Source organism: Liolophura sinensis, chromosome 12 (assembly GCF_032854445.1).
Source record: "Liolophura sinensis isolate JHLJ2023 chromosome 12, CUHK_Ljap_v2, whole genome shotgun sequence".
NCBI lineage: Eukaryota > Metazoa > Mollusca > Polyplacophora > Chitonida > Chitonidae > Liolophura > Liolophura sinensis.
This window is the reverse complement of record NC_088306.1, coordinates 29821444-29840367: the sequence shown is the minus strand read 5'-3', so window position 1 is coordinate 29840367 and position 18924 is coordinate 29821444. Positions and strand designations below refer to the sequence as shown.

General features: G+C 39.5%; 1 protein-coding gene across 1 annotated transcript in view; it reads left to right on the top strand.

Annotated features, from left to right (window-relative positions):
• Positions 1–1408: 1408 nt before the first annotated feature.
• LOC135479057 (integrator complex subunit 6-like) overlaps positions 1409–18924 on the top strand; it is a 31173-nt gene continuing 13657 nt past the window's right edge. The window contains exons 1-14 of the mRNA XM_064758773.1: positions 1409–1622; positions 1715–1792; positions 2337–2486; positions 3519–3608; positions 4213–4399; positions 4870–5001; positions 6334–6375; positions 7519–7733; positions 8456–8608; positions 9209–9341; positions 14270–14364; positions 15800–15910; positions 16475–16554; positions 17924–18073. Coding sequence (XP_064614843.1) covers positions 1512–1622; positions 1715–1792; positions 2337–2486; positions 3519–3608; positions 4213–4399; positions 4870–5001; positions 6334–6375; positions 7519–7733; positions 8456–8608; positions 9209–9341; positions 14270–14364; positions 15800–15910; positions 16475–16554; positions 17924–18073 — 1727 coding nt within the window. The 5' untranslated portion in view covers positions 1409–1511. The remainder of the gene's footprint in view (positions 1623–1714; positions 1793–2336; positions 2487–3518; positions 3609–4212; positions 4400–4869; positions 5002–6333; positions 6376–7518; positions 7734–8455; positions 8609–9208; positions 9342–14269; positions 14365–15799; positions 15911–16474; positions 16555–17923; positions 18074–18924) is intronic.

Genomic DNA, 18924 nt, shown 5'->3' with positions numbered 1-18924 from the left:
GTATGTACATGACACCTTCCAGTGCCATGCTGACTGTACAAATAAATAAATAAATAAATAAATAAATAAATTTAATTCTGTGAATTCAAATTTCATTTATTTATTTCCTTGTTTTATTTATTTGACCTGATTAAGCACAGGATTTAACTTACAGAATATAAAGCTGACACGCTCTAAACATAACAAAATATCTCCTCTGCATCTCGGTTTAATTTTATCTTTTCAAGATAGATAAATTCAGCTAGATAACAATACATGTAGGCCGACATGTTTCTTCAAATTTATTGCAAAAATCTCACGCAGGACTCGCTTACCCGTATAACACATATTAATGTTAACATTTAGACAACATGCGAATGGTCGAGGGTTTCCCCGGGCTCTGCCCATGCCATTTTCTCCCATCATAAACCTGACCGCCGTCGTATAATTGATATATTCTTGGGTACGGCGTAAAACACCATTCAAATGTACATAAATGGATAAATAAATATAACATTTAGAAAATGAAGAAAAGGTTTGCACGGAAAATGAGGTAGCCGGAATGCTCTGTCATTGATGCATATCGGTCCTTGGGTGAATTTTCTTAATACGAAATCAAGAAATTATAAATACATGTAAACAGGCCAAAATCGATGTACACTTTGCATATAGGCCTATTATAATTAACACGACCTCTTTTTCTTTTGAAAACCATTTGTGCCTGTATTAGTGTATGCCTATAACTGGCAAAGTCCAATTTTGGAATATGTCGATTTATATATGTGCAGGCTGCATATCAATTTTTACATGTACAGTGTACCGAGTATGCCTATAAAGAATTTAGTAGAGCTAGGCCTATAAAGCTCTACAAAATGTTGTTTCAAGGTCCTGAGCATACTTGTTTGTAATTTTTTTTTTTCAAACTGTATTTATTACTTTTTTTCTTGCAGTGATAATGTTTATAATTTATTGCTACATACGCCTACAGGCAATACCGTATAGGTTACCTAGGACCACAGTTAACAGACATGTACAATGTACATGGACCTACGAACGAACGGTCGAAGCAGTGACGATGAAAATAATCTACTATTGCAAAAGGGTAAACTCGGACGCTTTATTCATTGTTTCACATTATTTCACTGGGAAGTAAACTCCCAGACTAAGGATAGGCGCAGAAACAGTGGGAATAAAAGTACATTCTTCCTTCCCTGTTCACAGATATCTATATGCGCAAGAGAAGAACACACAACCTCGGTATTTGCTGCCGATCTATAAATACGCCATACACCAGCAAGGTTTGAACTCTGACCTCGGGCGAATTGAACTCTCTCCAATCCCAGCCAATCAAAATGTAATGGCGGTGAGGTCACGTGAATGGTGTTTCGTGGCGTGCTAGCTGCTGTTGAGGCAGCCAGGGGCGAAGGACCATTGTGAAGACGTCGGAGTTCATATGAGCTCGTTCACACTAAATATCGCCTTTTAGCTGTCAGATTTGATCCGAATCCATGGGCTAGGGTCTTAGCTACACTATGACTATCATTCTTTTTCTCGTAGACACGAGTGCTTCGATGAATCAACGCACATATCTGGGGAACACCCTTTTAGACGCCGCAAAAGCCTCTGTAGAGACATTTATGAAGGTAGGCCCTTCAAACGAGACACTTTCGATACATATATTTATTTACATTTATCTCCGATTTTGTCTTATAAGTTCTTTTCGTGTTTTATTCAGTTGCGGGGTCGAGATCCGCAAAGCAGATGGGACAGATTCATGCTGTTGACCTTCGAAGATCCACCAGCGAATATCAAGGTAGCGTATTTTGCCGCCATACGGGAGTTAGAGCGAGTTTTAGGCCTCCAGACTTAGGCAGTAGTAGACAGGGTAGTTGTAATCCATTTTAGGCACATTCGAGGTAGGAAGAGATCCGTTCTGCAAGCGTTTTCCGCCAGATTTACAGAGACAAAATCTTCCCTGTCTACCTCCGCCATTTTCTTCTGCAGCTCGATTGTCTGATGCATGCTGGGAATAATGTTCACATGCTAAGCAACCAGTGGCTAATTCATATTCATGAGCTCTGCTCTGCCAAGCCTTTTTTTCTTCATCTTGTAAAGGTATGCGTAGGAAATAAAAAGGGTGAAATGAAGACAAAAAAAAAATGAAAAACTTTCTTAAACTAAATAGTCAATTGCCCCAACTTCTGTTAAAACACATACAGTTCTTTTGCTCTTTGACTTCAATAGATTTTTTTTTTATCAATATTGATTGAAATTGTGCTGTGAAAATAAATTTTGTTTTTATTCAGTTGTCAGAGTTTGTTCATCTCTTTTTTTTTCTTTTTTTTTTAATATTTCAGGCTGGCTGGAAAGAAAACCATGCCACATTTATATCTGAGTTGAAAAATCTCCAGTGTCAGGGATTGTCAACTATGGGCCCATCCCTAAAACATGCCTTTGACTTGTTAAATGTTAATCGCATGCAGTCTGGTATAGACACATACGGCCAGGTAAGATATGTGGCAGACATGACCAACTATTGACATCACCTACACCAACAACTAGTATTGCAAGCTTATTTATTATTAATTGTCTCCTTAGCTTTTGAATATATCACCTGCTACTAGTATATAAAGTAGACCTAATTTAGATGTGAATATGTCTTGAAGAAACAAAACAGAGTTAAATCATATCACCGGTGGTGATTTTGAAAAGTTAAATCGGAAGCATTGGAAAAGAAAATCTGAAGCCTTGAGAAAAAGGAAGAGGAAAAACACTCACATTGCAGAATCCATTGGTGCCAAAGTGTTTATAGAATCAAAGGTTTTTAAGGGGCTTAAGCAGAAATTATTGGCCAAAAATCTGATTCAGTTGAAGTTTTTTGGCTATTGTTTTAGAGTGTCCTAACTAAATACCTTTCACAAATATAAGCCACTTTGGTGCACATGTTACGCTTCAAAGTGGGTCATAGAATTTGTCAGATTATATTGACTGTGTGCCTTTTTCAAAGTTTACAATCATTTTAACACTATAAATAGTATATATGCCGGTACAAGTCTGAGATTTATGCATGGCAATAATTTGAGGTTTTTTTGAGGGGTGGGGGTGTAAGTACAGAACATTGCATTTGATTAGAAAATAAGAATTTTTTGGCATAGCCTCTTTAAACGTGAAATTTTCACCTGTGTTGCTAGTGATGGTTCCAGTTTTCTACTTAATATAAATTACACGGATACTCAGCTATTTAATGTCATTGTTAACATGTAATTACAATGCAGTTATCTCCCCTTGATGTGACATAAAACACAACAGTAATTAACAGGTGTTGAATTACTGCTGTTTGTCACAGCTAACTACGAATAGAAATTACATCCTCAGTATACAATTACATCCTCATTATGCAATACCTTTAGATTATAAATAAGAGGCAGCTTGTAATTGGACTGTCGGACTGTTTTGAAAGTGGAAAACTTTTGATTCAACCTCTTTGATCCTTGGCATTCTTTCAAATTGTGATGCAAATTTCTTTTGAACTGTTCCAGGGAAGATGTCCGTATTATTTAGAGCCAGCTGTGATTATAGTGTTAACAGATGGCGGGAAGCTGACTACTCAGGGCGGTATACAGCAAGAGGTCAGTTCCAAGACACTACATGTCTTTCAGTCCCTAGGTTATGTCTGATGTGGGCTCATTACCACTCTTGGACAGGAAACTTTCAAGACTGCCCTATTTCTATTGTTCTTGAGGCCTTGGTGGTAGTAAGCTGTTGATGGTTTTACTTCGTGTAGTTTGGCATACAGTTCACAGGTTGTACCTGGCCCTAATGAAGCCGTCTTTGACCAGTGGTACATGAAATATATCCGGATAAAAAGCTAAAAACTAAATGGATCATACCTTGAGTATGATGTAAAACAAATAAATAAATAAGGGCAGTTTGGCTGGATCACAAATTTCATGAGACCTTTGTGACGAAATGTGATGAAAACATACTATTACAACTGATTTGTCAAGATGTCAAATGTGACAAATGTTTTGCTGCATGATTCCTGTACTGTGTTATATTATTATTATTTAATCCCCTAAAAAATGCAAAAAACATGAAAAAAGAACTGAATTTTCTGAAAATTTAGAGTTGAAAAAGCATTTTTGCAATAATCATGCAGATTGAAAACATTTCCACAGTGTACATGTTCCCGGTAATATGATGTTAACTAGTTATGACAAACTCCTGTTTCAGTTAAACTTACCCATGACATCTACTGTCCCTGGCAGCGAGTTGACGAAGGAACCTTTCCGCTGGGATCAGCGGATATTCGGTCTCGTCATCAATTTACCAGGCTCATATCCAATGGAAAACCAAGGCCCAACTTACATTCCATTAGCAGAAAATTGTCCATTGGACGCCATGTGTGAGGTCACAGGAGGTCAGTGTTTTAACATTCTTAAAACATTAAAGTATAGTTAAATTTACTGGAGTTACATAACAGATGGAATAGTGGGTTATTTTAGTGGAAGTTTTGTCTGAAAGGTAAGTATGTAGTCATACTTCAGTTTTATTCAGTCATATCCATTAGAATCCAGCATTACCTTGCCCTTATTTGTCTTTCTCTGCCATTCCAATGCCAGAGATTGCATTTGTTTCCATGCTAACAAGCTGCATCATTTGAAATTGATGAAGCAGTTATTAAGAATTGATAACTCTGAAAACAAAAAGATACAAATTCCAGATAAATTTGTAGCTTATTTTCCAGAAGTCTGTTGCTGTAGAGATGGGTTTCATTAAAGTTTACTCCATAACAGGTGGTTCTGGTAAATAGAAGAGTTTTCCATTCATTTTGCTTAGTCATTCTTGGATTGCTTCGTGACACGCATCGCTTTGTCAATCATTCCACAGGGCGATCCTACCTGGTTACGTCTCAGCGAATGCTGAATGCGGCGTTAGAGTCTCTCGTCTCCAAAGTTCAGAGTGGTGTTGTTATAAACTTTGAGAAGATAGGCCCCGACCCCCCTCCTGTGAATGTGGATGGTAAGGATGTGGAGTGTGTTGCTAGAGCGAATTGTAAAGAGCCTTAAAATAGCTCAAGTCATATTGGGTTATCACACCTTATCATAAAGCTGTTCATTAAGCATGACACCAAGAAGCCAGACGTAGTCCTTGTCTTTACCTGAGCAAGTAAAGTAGCCCTTGTTTCAATAGGCCTGCACTGAATTACCTCCCTTGTTACAAGACAACAAGTATGGCATAACGCGAGATTAGTTTATGAGGTATAAAACTACGAAAAGTGGAACATCGCCTATTAAATCATGCAGTATGTAGGCTATGTCATAACAGTGACAGATATTTTCTAGGCAACGATGAAAAGAAAAACAGGATATCAACCTTTGAGAGTCGCAGAAATGTTGAGAAATGTTAAATGAGGAGTAGGACGAATGTACCTACTTCACAGAGTTTGCCAAGGCTGTCTGTTGCATTTAATTAGGGCCAGGATTTTTAATCTTTAAAATAAAGGATTTAAACTATGGATAAGGTTTGTCCATGGGCTTTCCAAATCAGCTCACAAAATTAAGATCTGTCTTAAAGCCAGGTCGACAACAAACTTATGCCGTTTAAATTCCCGCCCAATAAACGAGAGAGTGATTTTAAGGGAGGTAATCCAGTGCTGCCCTATTGAAGCTTTCACTAAGTACCCTTGAAACAATAATATCTTTATGTCTTATGCTTTGAATATTTTTGAATAGTAGTTTATTGCTCATCCATGTTAATCCAGTCAATAAAACTTTACTTCTCTTGTTCTTGAGGCTGTGGTGGCACTACACTGTCAAAAGCTCTCCATCGTGTACTCTGACATAAAGTTGCCTGGAGACCACTTCCATACCACTAGTATAACTCTTCACACGTGACAGAATCATCTGGGGGCCTCCATGGCCGAGGGGTTAGCACAGCAACGTGGCGCTATGACCCAGGAGCCACTCACCAATGCAGTCGCCGTGAGTTCAAGTCCAACTCATGACGGCTTCGTCTCCGGCTGTACAGGGCAACATCTACCAGCAACCGGCGGATGGTTGTGGGTTTCCTCACACCATAATGCTGACTGCCTACGTATAAGTAAAAAGTCTTTGAGTATAGTGTAAAACACCAATCAATCAAATAAATAAATAAATAAACAAAGCTTGCTAGTGTAACTTGCTAAGGCGGTGAATTACACTGTCCATTTTAGTTTCCTCCATCCAAATTACTAATCTCCATTGTAAAAGTAAGGTGTTCAAATGATGATCTAAAGAGAAGAACATCCAAACCTTTGGCATTGTGATGGTCCCTTTGTTGATTTGTATTTTATCATTTGTTCTTTGCCAATAGGTAAAACAGATATGAATGGTGATATCAATGGAATATCAAAAGGTGAGTGTAATTCCAACTGAGCTGAAAATGTTTAAATATTCTGTGAATTTTCATGCCCCCAAAAAAGTTAGGTGGGTATATCTCTCTGTCTGTAGATGTGATTTTGTCCTTGCATCTTCTCCCAAACTACAGTGCCAGTTTTGATGAAACTTACCATACATCTTGCCTATCATTTGAACATGCTTTAGTTTAATAGTAATTGGGTAATTATTTTCATAATTACTCCTGTCCAGATTTTCACGTACAGATTTTATCCCTGCTAAAGTAAAGGGCGTATTTAACTGAAACTTTGTGTACATCTTTTATATCCGCTAAACATCTAGATGCTCAATAATAATGACAGTCTGATTATTATTATTTTTATTTTCATTTATGTTGAGAGGTGGAAGAGGGATATTTTAGACATGCAGGCTCTAGTTTTTACTGAATTAAATGCAGTCAGATGCTTGAATTCTTTGGTAGGCTTGATAACAATGAATGGCAATGAAACAGGCGGGTTTTTCTCTCTTTATCCGACTGTAAAAGTGGTACTTAAAGCCCACAGTTGTTAAAAAAAAACAAACAAATGGTTTTTAGATGTAGTATTCAGTGGTATGTTTTGTAATGCCTACTGGTCTTTTTTTTTTTGGTTTTCTTCACTTCAGTAAATGCGTAGTAGAGCTGAGAAGGCTGTAAATGTGTGGTAGAGCTGAGAAGGCTGTAAATATGTGGTAGAGCTGAGAAGGCTTTAAATGTGTGGTAGAGCTGAGAAGGCTGTAAATGTGTGGTAGAGCTGAGAATGCTGTAAATATGTGGTAGAGCTGAGAAGGCTGTAAGTGTGTGGTAGAGCTGAGAAGGCTTTAAATGTGTGGTAGAGCTGAGAATGCTGTAAATGTGTGGTAGAGCTGAGAATGCTGTAGATGTGTGGTAGAACTGAGAAGGCTGTATGATTTATAGAACTCTTCATTGCAGCATTTAATACTAATGAATAAATGAGTAGAGGATATTGCACAGTGAAGGTTGAATGCGACAGATATATTTCTTGGGAGAGGTGGAAATGATAACAGTTTTAGAAATGATAGCTTGTGTGAAAAAACATGATTTTAATGTCTCACATACATATAATGATCAAATTTCTGATTTTTTTTTTTGTGTGGGTCACAGAGAATCGCGATATGAACAGACAGGATATGGGTGTGTTAATACTACCCAATGGAATGGAAGAGAAAAAGCGATCGCTAACACCACAACCAACAAACACAGGCTGGTACAACTGTCGCCGTTTGATTTATGTTCCGAGGTCGGCACAGAAAGGGTACTCGGTTGGACATTGGCCAATGCCGGAGGCCTTCTGGCCAGACCTGAATAGCCCAACATTGGTGAGAGTCATATGCCCATGGTGGAGGCTGGTAGTTGACTGTTGGTACTTCTGTTTGGTTAATCTATGAACTGTCTGGGTGTGAAATATCAAAATGTTGTAACAAGAAGTGATACTTATTGTGTGAAATGACGCTTTTATCAGGGGTATCTCACCCGTGTTTAAGCAATAACAAATAATGCCCTAAGTGACCTAAAATTTCGCCCCAAAAAGGAAATTTTTAAAGGAAATAAATGACACAAAATATTAATTTTGGTACTGAAATATTTTAAGTTCCATGCAAACCTCAAAACACCTGTCTAAAATCAATAGAACTTTAAGTATCGGGCAAAAATGGTCAAATTAGTCATGGTCAAAATTGATGGTCATTTAGGGTAGTTCACAGATGATATTTACCTGGATGCCTGTAGCACTAAGTCAGCACGAAGTACATGTAGCTGACAAAGCTCAGAACAGGAAGCTGGAGCCAATCTGGGGAGAGCTGAATTCAAACCTACGGACTTATTAGGGTCAGTGCTTTGGCAGTATGACCAGGCAAGGGACCCGTTTTAGGGTGTGGTTAGTTCTCATTTGACATGGTTGTTAAATACTCCAGATGTACATGTAGGACATGATTGTAGGACATGATTGTAGGACATGATTGTAGGACATGTAGGGTGACTTCGTGCTTGTTATCACGCAAAATGAAAACCATGCATATTCTTTTTCGTTTTTTTTTTTCAGCCCCCTCGCTCAGCGCAACCTGTTCTAAAGTTCAGTTGCACGTCTTGCGACCCCATGGTGATAGAAAATTTACCGTTCGACAAATACGAGTTGGAGCCGTCACCTTTGACCCAATATATCTTAGAGAGAAGAACTCCGAGTGTCTGCTGGCAGGTCAGACATATTATAAGTCTTTTCTGTTACGATTTTCTAAAAAATCACTCGATTGTTTTTTATCAGAAGCCAGGCATTGTGATGCATATGTACATCCCATTACTTCAAACTTTACGGAAAATATGACGCTGAAGACAAAACTTTGTGTTGGCAAATTTCTCAGTTCACAAAAAGGTATAATTTTATCAATCTGAACAGGACAATGCTTTCAGAATATGCTAAAATAAACATCTTGTAAAGAGGTGAAAAGTGTGAAGTGTTACAGTATGGGAAGCATAATGCACCAGTGCACCTGTATATTTGACATAAACAATGCTGGAACCCATGAATAGTCTGCATGCGCAGTTAGTGCAAACATTCCAGAGATTTTATATTAACCTTGACAACAAACCTGATTCCAAAACGACAATTTACATACTAGTTCATTAAATATGTCTCAGTACAATTTCAGTGACTGTGTTAATAAATTTAGTGAATGTGTTTTTAGTTTCTGTGCACCTGCTTTGTATATCAGGCTGCGTCTTGTGCATGTGAACTTTTTTTTCATAATTCGACTCTTTGAGTTAATCATTGTATACCGATATCTGCTCTGCCCATCAGGTATTCGTGACAAACAGTGCCAAGTACAGTGATATAGGTCATCCATTTGGTTACCTCAAGGCCAGCAGTAATCTGATGTGTGTAAACCTGTTTGTACTGCCCTATAACTACCCAGCTCTTCTACCTCTTCTAGGTGAGTCCTAAACGATGGGAAACTCGTAATACTCCCTCTCGCCTGTAACAAAACGGTCCGAACCTATGAACTTTTTTGTTGTTTTCGTTATTACATTAACATTGTCGGTGTATGTGTGCTCATAAATAACATATGAAGTACACAAGCTTTGTCATGGTACATATAGTTACGTGCCAATAACACTGTGATTGCTTTGTGAATTGGATCTCAGCCTGTATACATGTTTGTTTTCCACCTGGTTATCTCCCCCTGAATTTTCTGCTCAACGTTTCCAATTTTACTCTTTAATGAAAAAAAAAATGACGCTCTGCTTTCTTTTTCTTCCCACTGTGGCGTCTTGCGACTGTAGCGTCGTCATGGCAACCTGAGGAGTGATCCTGCCCAAATCTGGTGCGCCCCTGTCATGTGACCACAGGCAGCACTTTGATTGGACAAGGGTACAAAGTGAGACGTGGCAAGTGAGAGCACTGGTTTGAAAACACAAAATTGAAATTCTGTGTGGGATTTGCATCAGGCTGTTTTAACACACATGTATACTTTGTTTTCCTCTTTTTTTTTCATTGCTGTTATTACTTCCTCTGAAACTGGAACTCTTCTAGACTTCTAAGCAAACCACAAATTGGAAATGAAAATGTTTATTTGAGCTATTGAGTGTTCTGAATATTTTCCAATTTCACAAATGTCACTAAATCAACTAAAGGTCCCAGTGTGCACCTGATAAAAAAAAGCAAATACCCAGAGCAGTTGAACTATTGCTGAGCCAGTTCAATTATGAAGGCACCACAGGTCAGTTGTTCAGCTCTCACAGTTCATTCCAACAGTCATGATGTTGTGCACTAGTTGTCACACGGTTCAGTTGTACGATAGCTGTTACTCAGTTCAGTTGTACAATAGCTTTTGCACAATTGAGTTGTACAAAGCTGTGGCAAATTTTAGTTGTACATTAGCTGTTTCATTGTTCATTTCTAAGAAATCTGTTGCACATTTCATTGGTATGATAACTGTAGTACAGTCCAGTGGTATGATAGCTGTTGCACAGCTCAGTTGGTGAATGTCTGATGCACAGCTCTGTTGTACAGTAGCTGTTGCATAGTTCAATTGTACAATAGCTTTTGCACAGTTCAGTTGTAGCATAGCCTGTGTACAATTCATTTGTACAATAGCCTATGTACAATTCAGTTGTACAATAGAAATAACTGTAGCACAGTTCATTGGTATGATAGCTGTTGCACAGTTCAATGGTACAATAGCTGCAGCAAAGTTCAGTTGTATGGTAACTGTTGCACAGTTCCATTGTGGAGTAGTTAAGTTTTACAACACATGTGACATGGATTTCCACAAAGTCTTGTACAGGTTGTCCAGTACATGGACCTAGGGTCTGGCCAGCCAGTGGTTGGTTGGTTGGTGAATAAATGATCCAATAGTTCCAGCAGTAACATAGTTCTTCAGTGATGTCATAACTGCTCAAAGCCAATCATCAGCACACTCTTTGGTCACATGACTGGGGTACTGGAACCTCCTGCTCCTTGCAAAAAGCCCAAGATGCTAAAAACTGTGAATATATTCTTACACGATGAAGCTAAATCAACTGTTGTGAAATACCAGAAGCCTGATAGAAGTGAGCTAGTGATATACCACCGAGGACCCATGGCATGGGCTTGCTTTCACAAAGATATCGTAGCTACAGTTGATCGTAGACCTTACAATTAAGCTTACATTTGACTTTAAAAAATGTTTGGCTGCTTGCAAAAAGGAATTGTGAGGAAATTGTAAATTTTTGAAGATACAGTCGCAATTGTAGGACAAATTTTACCTGTATGTAGAAAAGGTAAGCTTTTGAAACTCACGATGTACAAGTCATTAACTCCTGCCCTCATTTTCAGACAATTCTGCACCAGAATGATTCCGCAGCTAACAACAACATGGGACAAAATGCTTGTAACATCTCTTTGAGACAAATATATTACATTTCTTTTCAAACTGAGTTGAAAAGTATTAACAGTCTACCCAAGGCAAGCACAAGTTTTTGTGTGGTAACTTTGGGGCGATGGTAAATATTTACAACAGGTTGATCATTTGTAATTTCTAATTGTATTTATTTTATTTATTTGATTGGTGTTTTACGTCGTACTCAAGAATATTTCACTTATACCACGGTGGCCAGCATTATGGTGAGAAGAAATCAGGCAGAGCCCAGGGGAAACCCATGACCATTCGCAGGTTGCTGCAAGACCTTCCCACAAATGGCCACAGAGGAAGTTCCGATTATATGTTACAACTATCGTAGCTGATAATCCCTTCATGCAGCATGGTGATAATTGTAGGTTACGATCGAGATCTTAGGGATTTACAGTCAGCTTAGGCTTACGATATCTTTGTGCAAGCGGCCCATGGTTGGTAGAGCTGTACATGTATGTCAGTATACTTGTTGTAGTTGTTACAGAGATCTACAGTAGTCATTGTTGCATAGTTGTAACAAGGCTTCCACACAGCTCAACTCTGCAGTAAGTGTCAGCTGTGGTCTTCCAGCACTCAACTGTCAGAGTTGTGCCAAGGCTTCCACACACCTCAGCTATACAGTAAGTGTCAGCTGTGGTGTTCCAGCACACAACTGTCACAGAGTTGTGTCAAGGCTTCCACACACCTCAACTATACAGTGTCAGCTGTGGTGTTCCAGCACACAACTGTCACAGAGTTGTACCAAGGCTTCCACACACCTCAACTGTACATTAAGTGTCAGCTGTGGTGTTCCAGCACACAACTGTCACAGAGCTGTGCAAGGCTTCCACACACCTCAACTCTACAGTGTCAGCTGTGGTGTTCCAGCACTCAACTGTCACAGAGTTGTACCAAAGCTTCCACACACCTCAACTATACAGTGTCAGCTGTGGTGTTCCAGCGCACAACTGTCACAGAGTTGTACCAAGGCTTCCACACACCTCAACTCTACAGTAAGTGTCAGCTGTGGTGTTCCAGCACACAACTGTCACAGAGCTGTGCAAGGCTTCCACACAGCTCAACTCTACAGTAAGTGTCAGCTGTGGTGTTCCAGCACTCAACTGTCACAAAGTTGTACCAAGGCTTCCACACACCTCAACTCTATAGTAAGTGTCAGCTGTGGTTTTCCAGCACTCAACTGTCACAAAGTTGGACCAGACTTCCACACAGCTCAACTCTATGGTAAGTGTCAGCTGTGGTGTTCCGGCGCACAACTGCCACAGAGTTGTACCAAGGCTTCCACACACCTCAGCTCTACAGTAAGTGTCAGCTGTGGTGTTCCAGCACACAACTCTCACAGAGCTGTACAAGGCTTCCACACAGCTCAACTGTACAGTAAGTGTCAGCTGTGATGTTCCAGCACTCAACTGTCACAAAGTTGTACCAAGGCTTCCACACACCTCAACTCTATAGTAAGTGTCAGCTGTGGTGTTCCAGCGCTCAACTGTCACAAAGTTGTACCAAGGCTTCCACACACCTCAATTCTATAGTAAGTGTCAGCTGTGGTGTTCCAGCACTCAACTGTCACAAAGTTGTACCAAGGCTTCCACACACCTCAACTCTACAGTGTCAGCTGTGGTGTTCCAGCACTCAACTGTCACAGAATTGTACCAAGGCTTCCACACACCTCAACTGTACAGTAAGTGTCAGCTGTGGTGTTCCAGCGCTCAACTGTCACATAGTTGTACCAAGGCTTCCACACACCTCAACTGTACAGTAAGTGTCAGCTGTGGTGTTCCAGCACTCAACTGTCACAGAATTGTACCAAGGCTTCCACACACCTCAACTGTACAGTAAGTGTCAGCTGTGGTGTTCCAGCACTCAACTGTCACAGAATTGTACCAAGGCTTCCACACACCTCAACTGTACAGTAAGTGTCAGCTGTGGTGTTCCAGCACTCAACTGTCACAGAGTTGTACCAAGGCTTCCACACACCTCAACTGTACAGTAAGAGTCAGCTGTGGTGTTCCAGCGCTCAACTGTCACATAGTTGTACCAAGGCTTCCACACACCTCAACTCTATAGTAAGTGTCAGCTGTGGTGTTCCAGCACTCAACTGTCACAGAGCTGTACAAGGCTTCCACACACCTCAACTGTACAGTAAGTGTCAGCTGTGATGTTCCAGCACTCGACTGTCACAAAGTTGTACCAGGCTTCTACACAGCTCAACTCTATAGTAAGTGTCAGCTGTGATGTTCCAGCACTCAACTGTCACAGAGCTGTACAAGGCTTCCACACACCTCAACTGTACAGTAAGTGTCAGCTGTGATGTTCCAGCACTCGACTGTCACAAAGTTGTACCAGGCTTCTACACAGCTCAACTCTATAGTAAGTGTCAGCTGTGGTGTTCCAGCGCTCAACTGTCACATAGTTGTACCAAGGCTTCCACACACCTCAACTGTACAGTAAGTGTCAGCTGTGGTGTTCCAGCACTCAACTGTCACAGAGCTGTACAAGGCTTCCACACACCTCAACTCTATAGTAAGTGTCAGCTGTGGTGTTCCAGCACTCAGCTGTCACATAGCTGTACAAGGCTTCCACACACCTCAACTGTACAGTAAGTGTCAGCTGTGATGTTCCAGCACTCGACCGTCACAAAGTTGTACCAGGCTTCCACACACCTCAACTCTATAGTAAGTGTCAGCTGTGATGTTCCAGCACACAACTGTCACAAAGTTGTACCAAGGCTTCCACACACCTCAACTCTATAGTAAGTGTCAGCTGTGGTTTTCCAGCACTCAGCTGTCACAGAGTTGCAAGTTACATGTATGCTGTTACACCAGTTGCAGTTATCCCCTGCAGGTTACCTTGCTGTGTTGTGTATACACTGTAACCCTCACATCGCACACTTCAGGGAATGCAAGGTTTTACATTCGCCTATTTGTGGTGTTAGTTGATGACTTACTTCAACTTTTATCCTTTGCCGACAGATGATTTGTTTAAAGTTCACAAGTCAAAGCCCAATGCCAAGTGGACGCAACAGTTTGGAAACTACCTAAAGACCATGCCAGTCTATTACTCAGGGGTGAGTTGAGTTTCTAACTTAAAAGAAAGTTAGTGTAAAAATGAAGTAAGCATCAGTTGAAAAACCATTAAAAACTGTACCTGAAAATAACTTTACTTATCTTTTTGGAATTTTTTTTCACTGAATGAATTGCAGTCAAATTTGTAGATATGAGTTAAGGTAAGTTGAGCATTATGGTTGTGATATAAAATATAGCACCTATTTTTCATACCATTTAATGTTCAGGCCTGAGTACAGTTCACACCTGTAAAGGGCCCGAGTACAGTTCACACCTCTAAAGGGCCTGAATACAGTTCACACCTGTAAAGGGCCTGAGTACAGTTCACACCTGTAAAGGGCCTGAGTACAGTTCACACCTGTAAAGGGCCTGAGTGCAGAAAATCCAATTTTGATGACAAACATGTACTCTCATGATTGACTGGTTCTCACCACCCATAGGACCAAACACCTCGGCCTAAGTGAAACATTCTCATGTAAACAACAATGAAATGAGTAAGTAATTTGTGTGAGTGGGTTAATGCCCTTAACTGCTGGAACTCTCTAATGTTCAGAATAAGTGAATCAGTCGTGCCAAACTACGTGCTCCTTACAGCGGATGCCTCGCTCTCTATCCTTCGCTATACATCACTGACACCAATAGGAAATTCTGTACAGAAATCTTGAACAATGCCAAGGTCAGTGGGGTCACGATGAAGAGGCAGGAAGTGCTGTCAGAAAACACAAACAATCCATCTCAACCTTTGTCTCTAATAATGATTTATACGCATGCATTCTCTTTATCTAAAGTGTAAATGATTCTAACCAACTTCTACAACAATTTTATTGATGAATGCTGATTAAATAGTTCCATGGGAGGAAACAAGTGATGATGCTTGAGTTCGAACAAGACGTCGCTCATCTCACCGGCTCCAAAGGTCAAGCTTGTCTTTTGGTGGCGGTGATGTATAGCGAAAGATAAGGAGCGACGCGAACCACATTTTTGCCACGATATGTCTGCAGTAATGCTGAAGTGGTATTAAGCCATAATTATTCACTGATCCATTCATTCAATCATTCACTGATCTGTTCATTCACTGATCCATTCATTCACTCATTCACTGCTTCATTCATTCACTCATTCACTGCTCCATTCATTCACTCATTCACTGACACATTGATTCACTGACCCATTCATTCACTCAGTAGAAGGCAGAATGTTGTTTTTGAATATTCTATATATATATATATATATATATATCGAATGAATATGTTCTGTGTTTACATTTTTGTTCAATTTTGCATAGTAATGCTCCAGTCGTCCTTGTCAGGTGTATGGTCCACAAAGGAAAAGAAGACCGTCTATTGAATAATCAGATGCATTTAATTCTGTTTATGATCAGTGAGTCTGACGAAGAAAATGAACTGTTCTTACATGTGTATGCTGATGTGTTTTCAGCCGTTACGCAGAGCGTTGAACACAATGGGAGCGCCTAATCTCATCCCAGAGAGCATGGACAACTGCCTCAGCTACAGTGTCATTTCCTATCTCAAGAAGTTAAAAAACCAGGTGAGTTTGTTCAGGTCTAGTTTCTAACCATTTCTTGTGATTTGTTCTCATATACATTGTACATGCTGTGACAAATAGGACAGATCTATATGATAAAAACACGTGGAACTGATGTGCAGAAAATATTACATTTGACAAAATTATTAATTTACCTGAATTTATTTGAATTTATTGGTTTTTATCCCTGTATTATATTATTTCTCCACTTCTATGACAGCAGCCATATTTACCTTTGGAAGATATTCCTGTCCAAAGAAAACGGTACCTCTCTGTTAGCGTGCTAGCACAGTACAGTGACCCAGGAGCCTCTCATCAAGGAGATGGCTGTGAGTTCCAGGCTGCCTAATTTCCTCCCGCCATAATGCTGGCTGCCATCGTAGAAATGAAATATTGAGTATGGCATAAAACACCAATCAGAGAAATAAATTAAGGGAAAAAAAAAAACGAAACAAACCATGAAACCCTTATAATGTCTGTGTTGTTAAAAAATTGATTTCATGAATAGCAACGATGATATTAGTTTTAACAGATCAGTTGTATTTATGTTCATATTTTTATTTTCAGGCCAAGATTGAAATGGACAGACTTGTGGCCTCTGTGGGTCAGAAAGTTCCAGCTTATGAAGGAATAAAAGTTGTGCCAAGGTAAGATATTCTCATAAATTTACTTCAACATTTTCAGTCTTGCATATAGTCCTTAATTTTAAGGACAGTTTACAGTGTCACACAGCACTTCACCCAAAACAGTTTACAGTGTCCCACAGCGCTTCACCCAAAACAGTTTACAGTGTCACGCAGCGCTTCACCCAAAACAGTTTACAGTTTCACACAGCACTTCACCCAAAACAGTTTACAGTGTCACACAGCGCTTCACCCAAAACAGTTTACAGTGTCACGCAGAGCTTCACCCAAAACAGTTTACAGTGTCACACAGCACTTCACTCAAAACAGTTTACAGTGTCACGCAGTGCTTCACCCAAAACAGTTTAGTGTCACACAGCACTTCAATCAAAACAGTTTGCAATGTCACACAGTGCTTCAGTCAAAACAGTTTACAGTTTTGCACAGCGCTTCACCCAAAACAGTTTACAGTGTCACACAGCACTTCACTCAGAATGGTTTATGGTGTCACACAGCGCTTCACCCAAAACAGTTTACAGTGTCACACAGCGCTTCACTCAAAACAGTTCACTGTCACACAGCGCTTCTCTCAAAACCGTTTACGGTGTCATACAGCATTTCACTGAAAACAGTTTACAGTTTTGCACAGCCCTTCACCAAAAACGTGTGGAAGAATTGCCTCCTGACAACAGACATTGTCAGATAATGTCTATTATAGGATGATTTTTTTTTTTCATGACACCTGGCAAATGCAATTGAGGTCATCTTGCTTTCCACAGGTGGGTGTGTCAGTGTGTTTAGGAGGGACATGCATGCAGTCATGTGACAAAATCGTAGAAAAAAAAGAAATAATACAAAATTATGAAGTCAACTGGTCAATGTTTGTGTCATCTGGTGAATTATTTAGGAACAAGCCTTCATGTTTTCATTTGTACCAGATTTTACTTGTTGAGCTTGTATGACCAGTATATATGGTTTCTTGATAATCCCCATAACTACAAAAGAGTAGAGCGGGGTATACTCTACATCCTCATCCTTTACAAGAAATAAAAATGATTTGTTTGAGTCATTAAAGTTGCAAGCTTCACAAAACTTTACAAATTATTTTTTAAATCCTCACAGTTCTCTCAGAATGTTTCAAAATGTTGATTTGCAGATGTGGTTGAAAAGGTTGAAGAATTAGGGTTCATGAATACCTAGAACAGATTCAAGTTTATTTAAAAAAAAAAAAAAATCATACTTATACTAGAAGTTATGGGCATAATAATCCTGGTTTTGTTTTCGTTTTTTTTTTTTCAGAAGCAAAACCTCTTGATTATTTGCAGATTAAAAAGAAGTGTACATATACTAGAAGTTATGGAGACTATAATGCTGTTCTTGTTTATCTCTTCAGGAGCAAAACATCTATCCTTCAGAGAAAGGATTTTAACCAGATGTTACAGATCGCAGGTGGCAGTATGGCCAACCTCAAACAGGAGCTCACTGACTTCAACAGCTTCCTGCTAGGTGTGGAAGACAAGTCAGTTCATCCCCAATACTACAGGTAGCGTTGTCCACTTGTCATCAACGGATACAGAATTGACACTGATTGGCTGAGTGATGGGGTGGATTTCCTAGGTTAAAGACTGTGGCCTTCGCAACACTTGAATATGTGTGTATTGTAGCTTATGTCCCCCTTAGTGTGGACCTGCTCATTTCTCTCACTAACCAATCAGGAGTGATTCTGTATTCTTTTAAGCCATGTTAATGCATCATGACTTTGATGTTTTGACTATGAAATAGAAATTCAGTAAACTCGTATGATTTGTAGCATTTGACTAAAACAGAATGATTGTTTGGCATGTTATGATCTTTGTTCATTGGGAGACTCAAGGATGAGCTACAGAGAAGGTCTGAGTCGCAGTAGAACATATCGTTTTTGTCTGTGACATTGCAGTGCTTGCGTACTTCATACCTGTATGTGTTTTATGAGCATACATGCAGTGATAATTGTGATGTAATAATGGAGAGAACACACGTTCACAGTAATAGACAGTTTTGTTACAGACAGGAGGGAGTTTTATGAGTTGTAGAAGTCTGGGTAACAACACCTTGTATGACATTTTGGGGGGGGATTCTGATCTAGTATCACTAAGTATTATAGACATTAAGCCTTCCATGATATATACAATATTTTTACTCACAAGTCCTGATATCACTGTGACTGAATTTCTGTCATCTAATATTGAGATACCAATTCATAATCTTTTGCAGTTGAGCATGTCCAGTCAAAAAATTAGCCACATACCATCACACATATCATCATGTATACCATGACACATACCTTCACATATACATCACATATACCTTCACATATACATCACATATACATCACATATATCATCGCATATACCA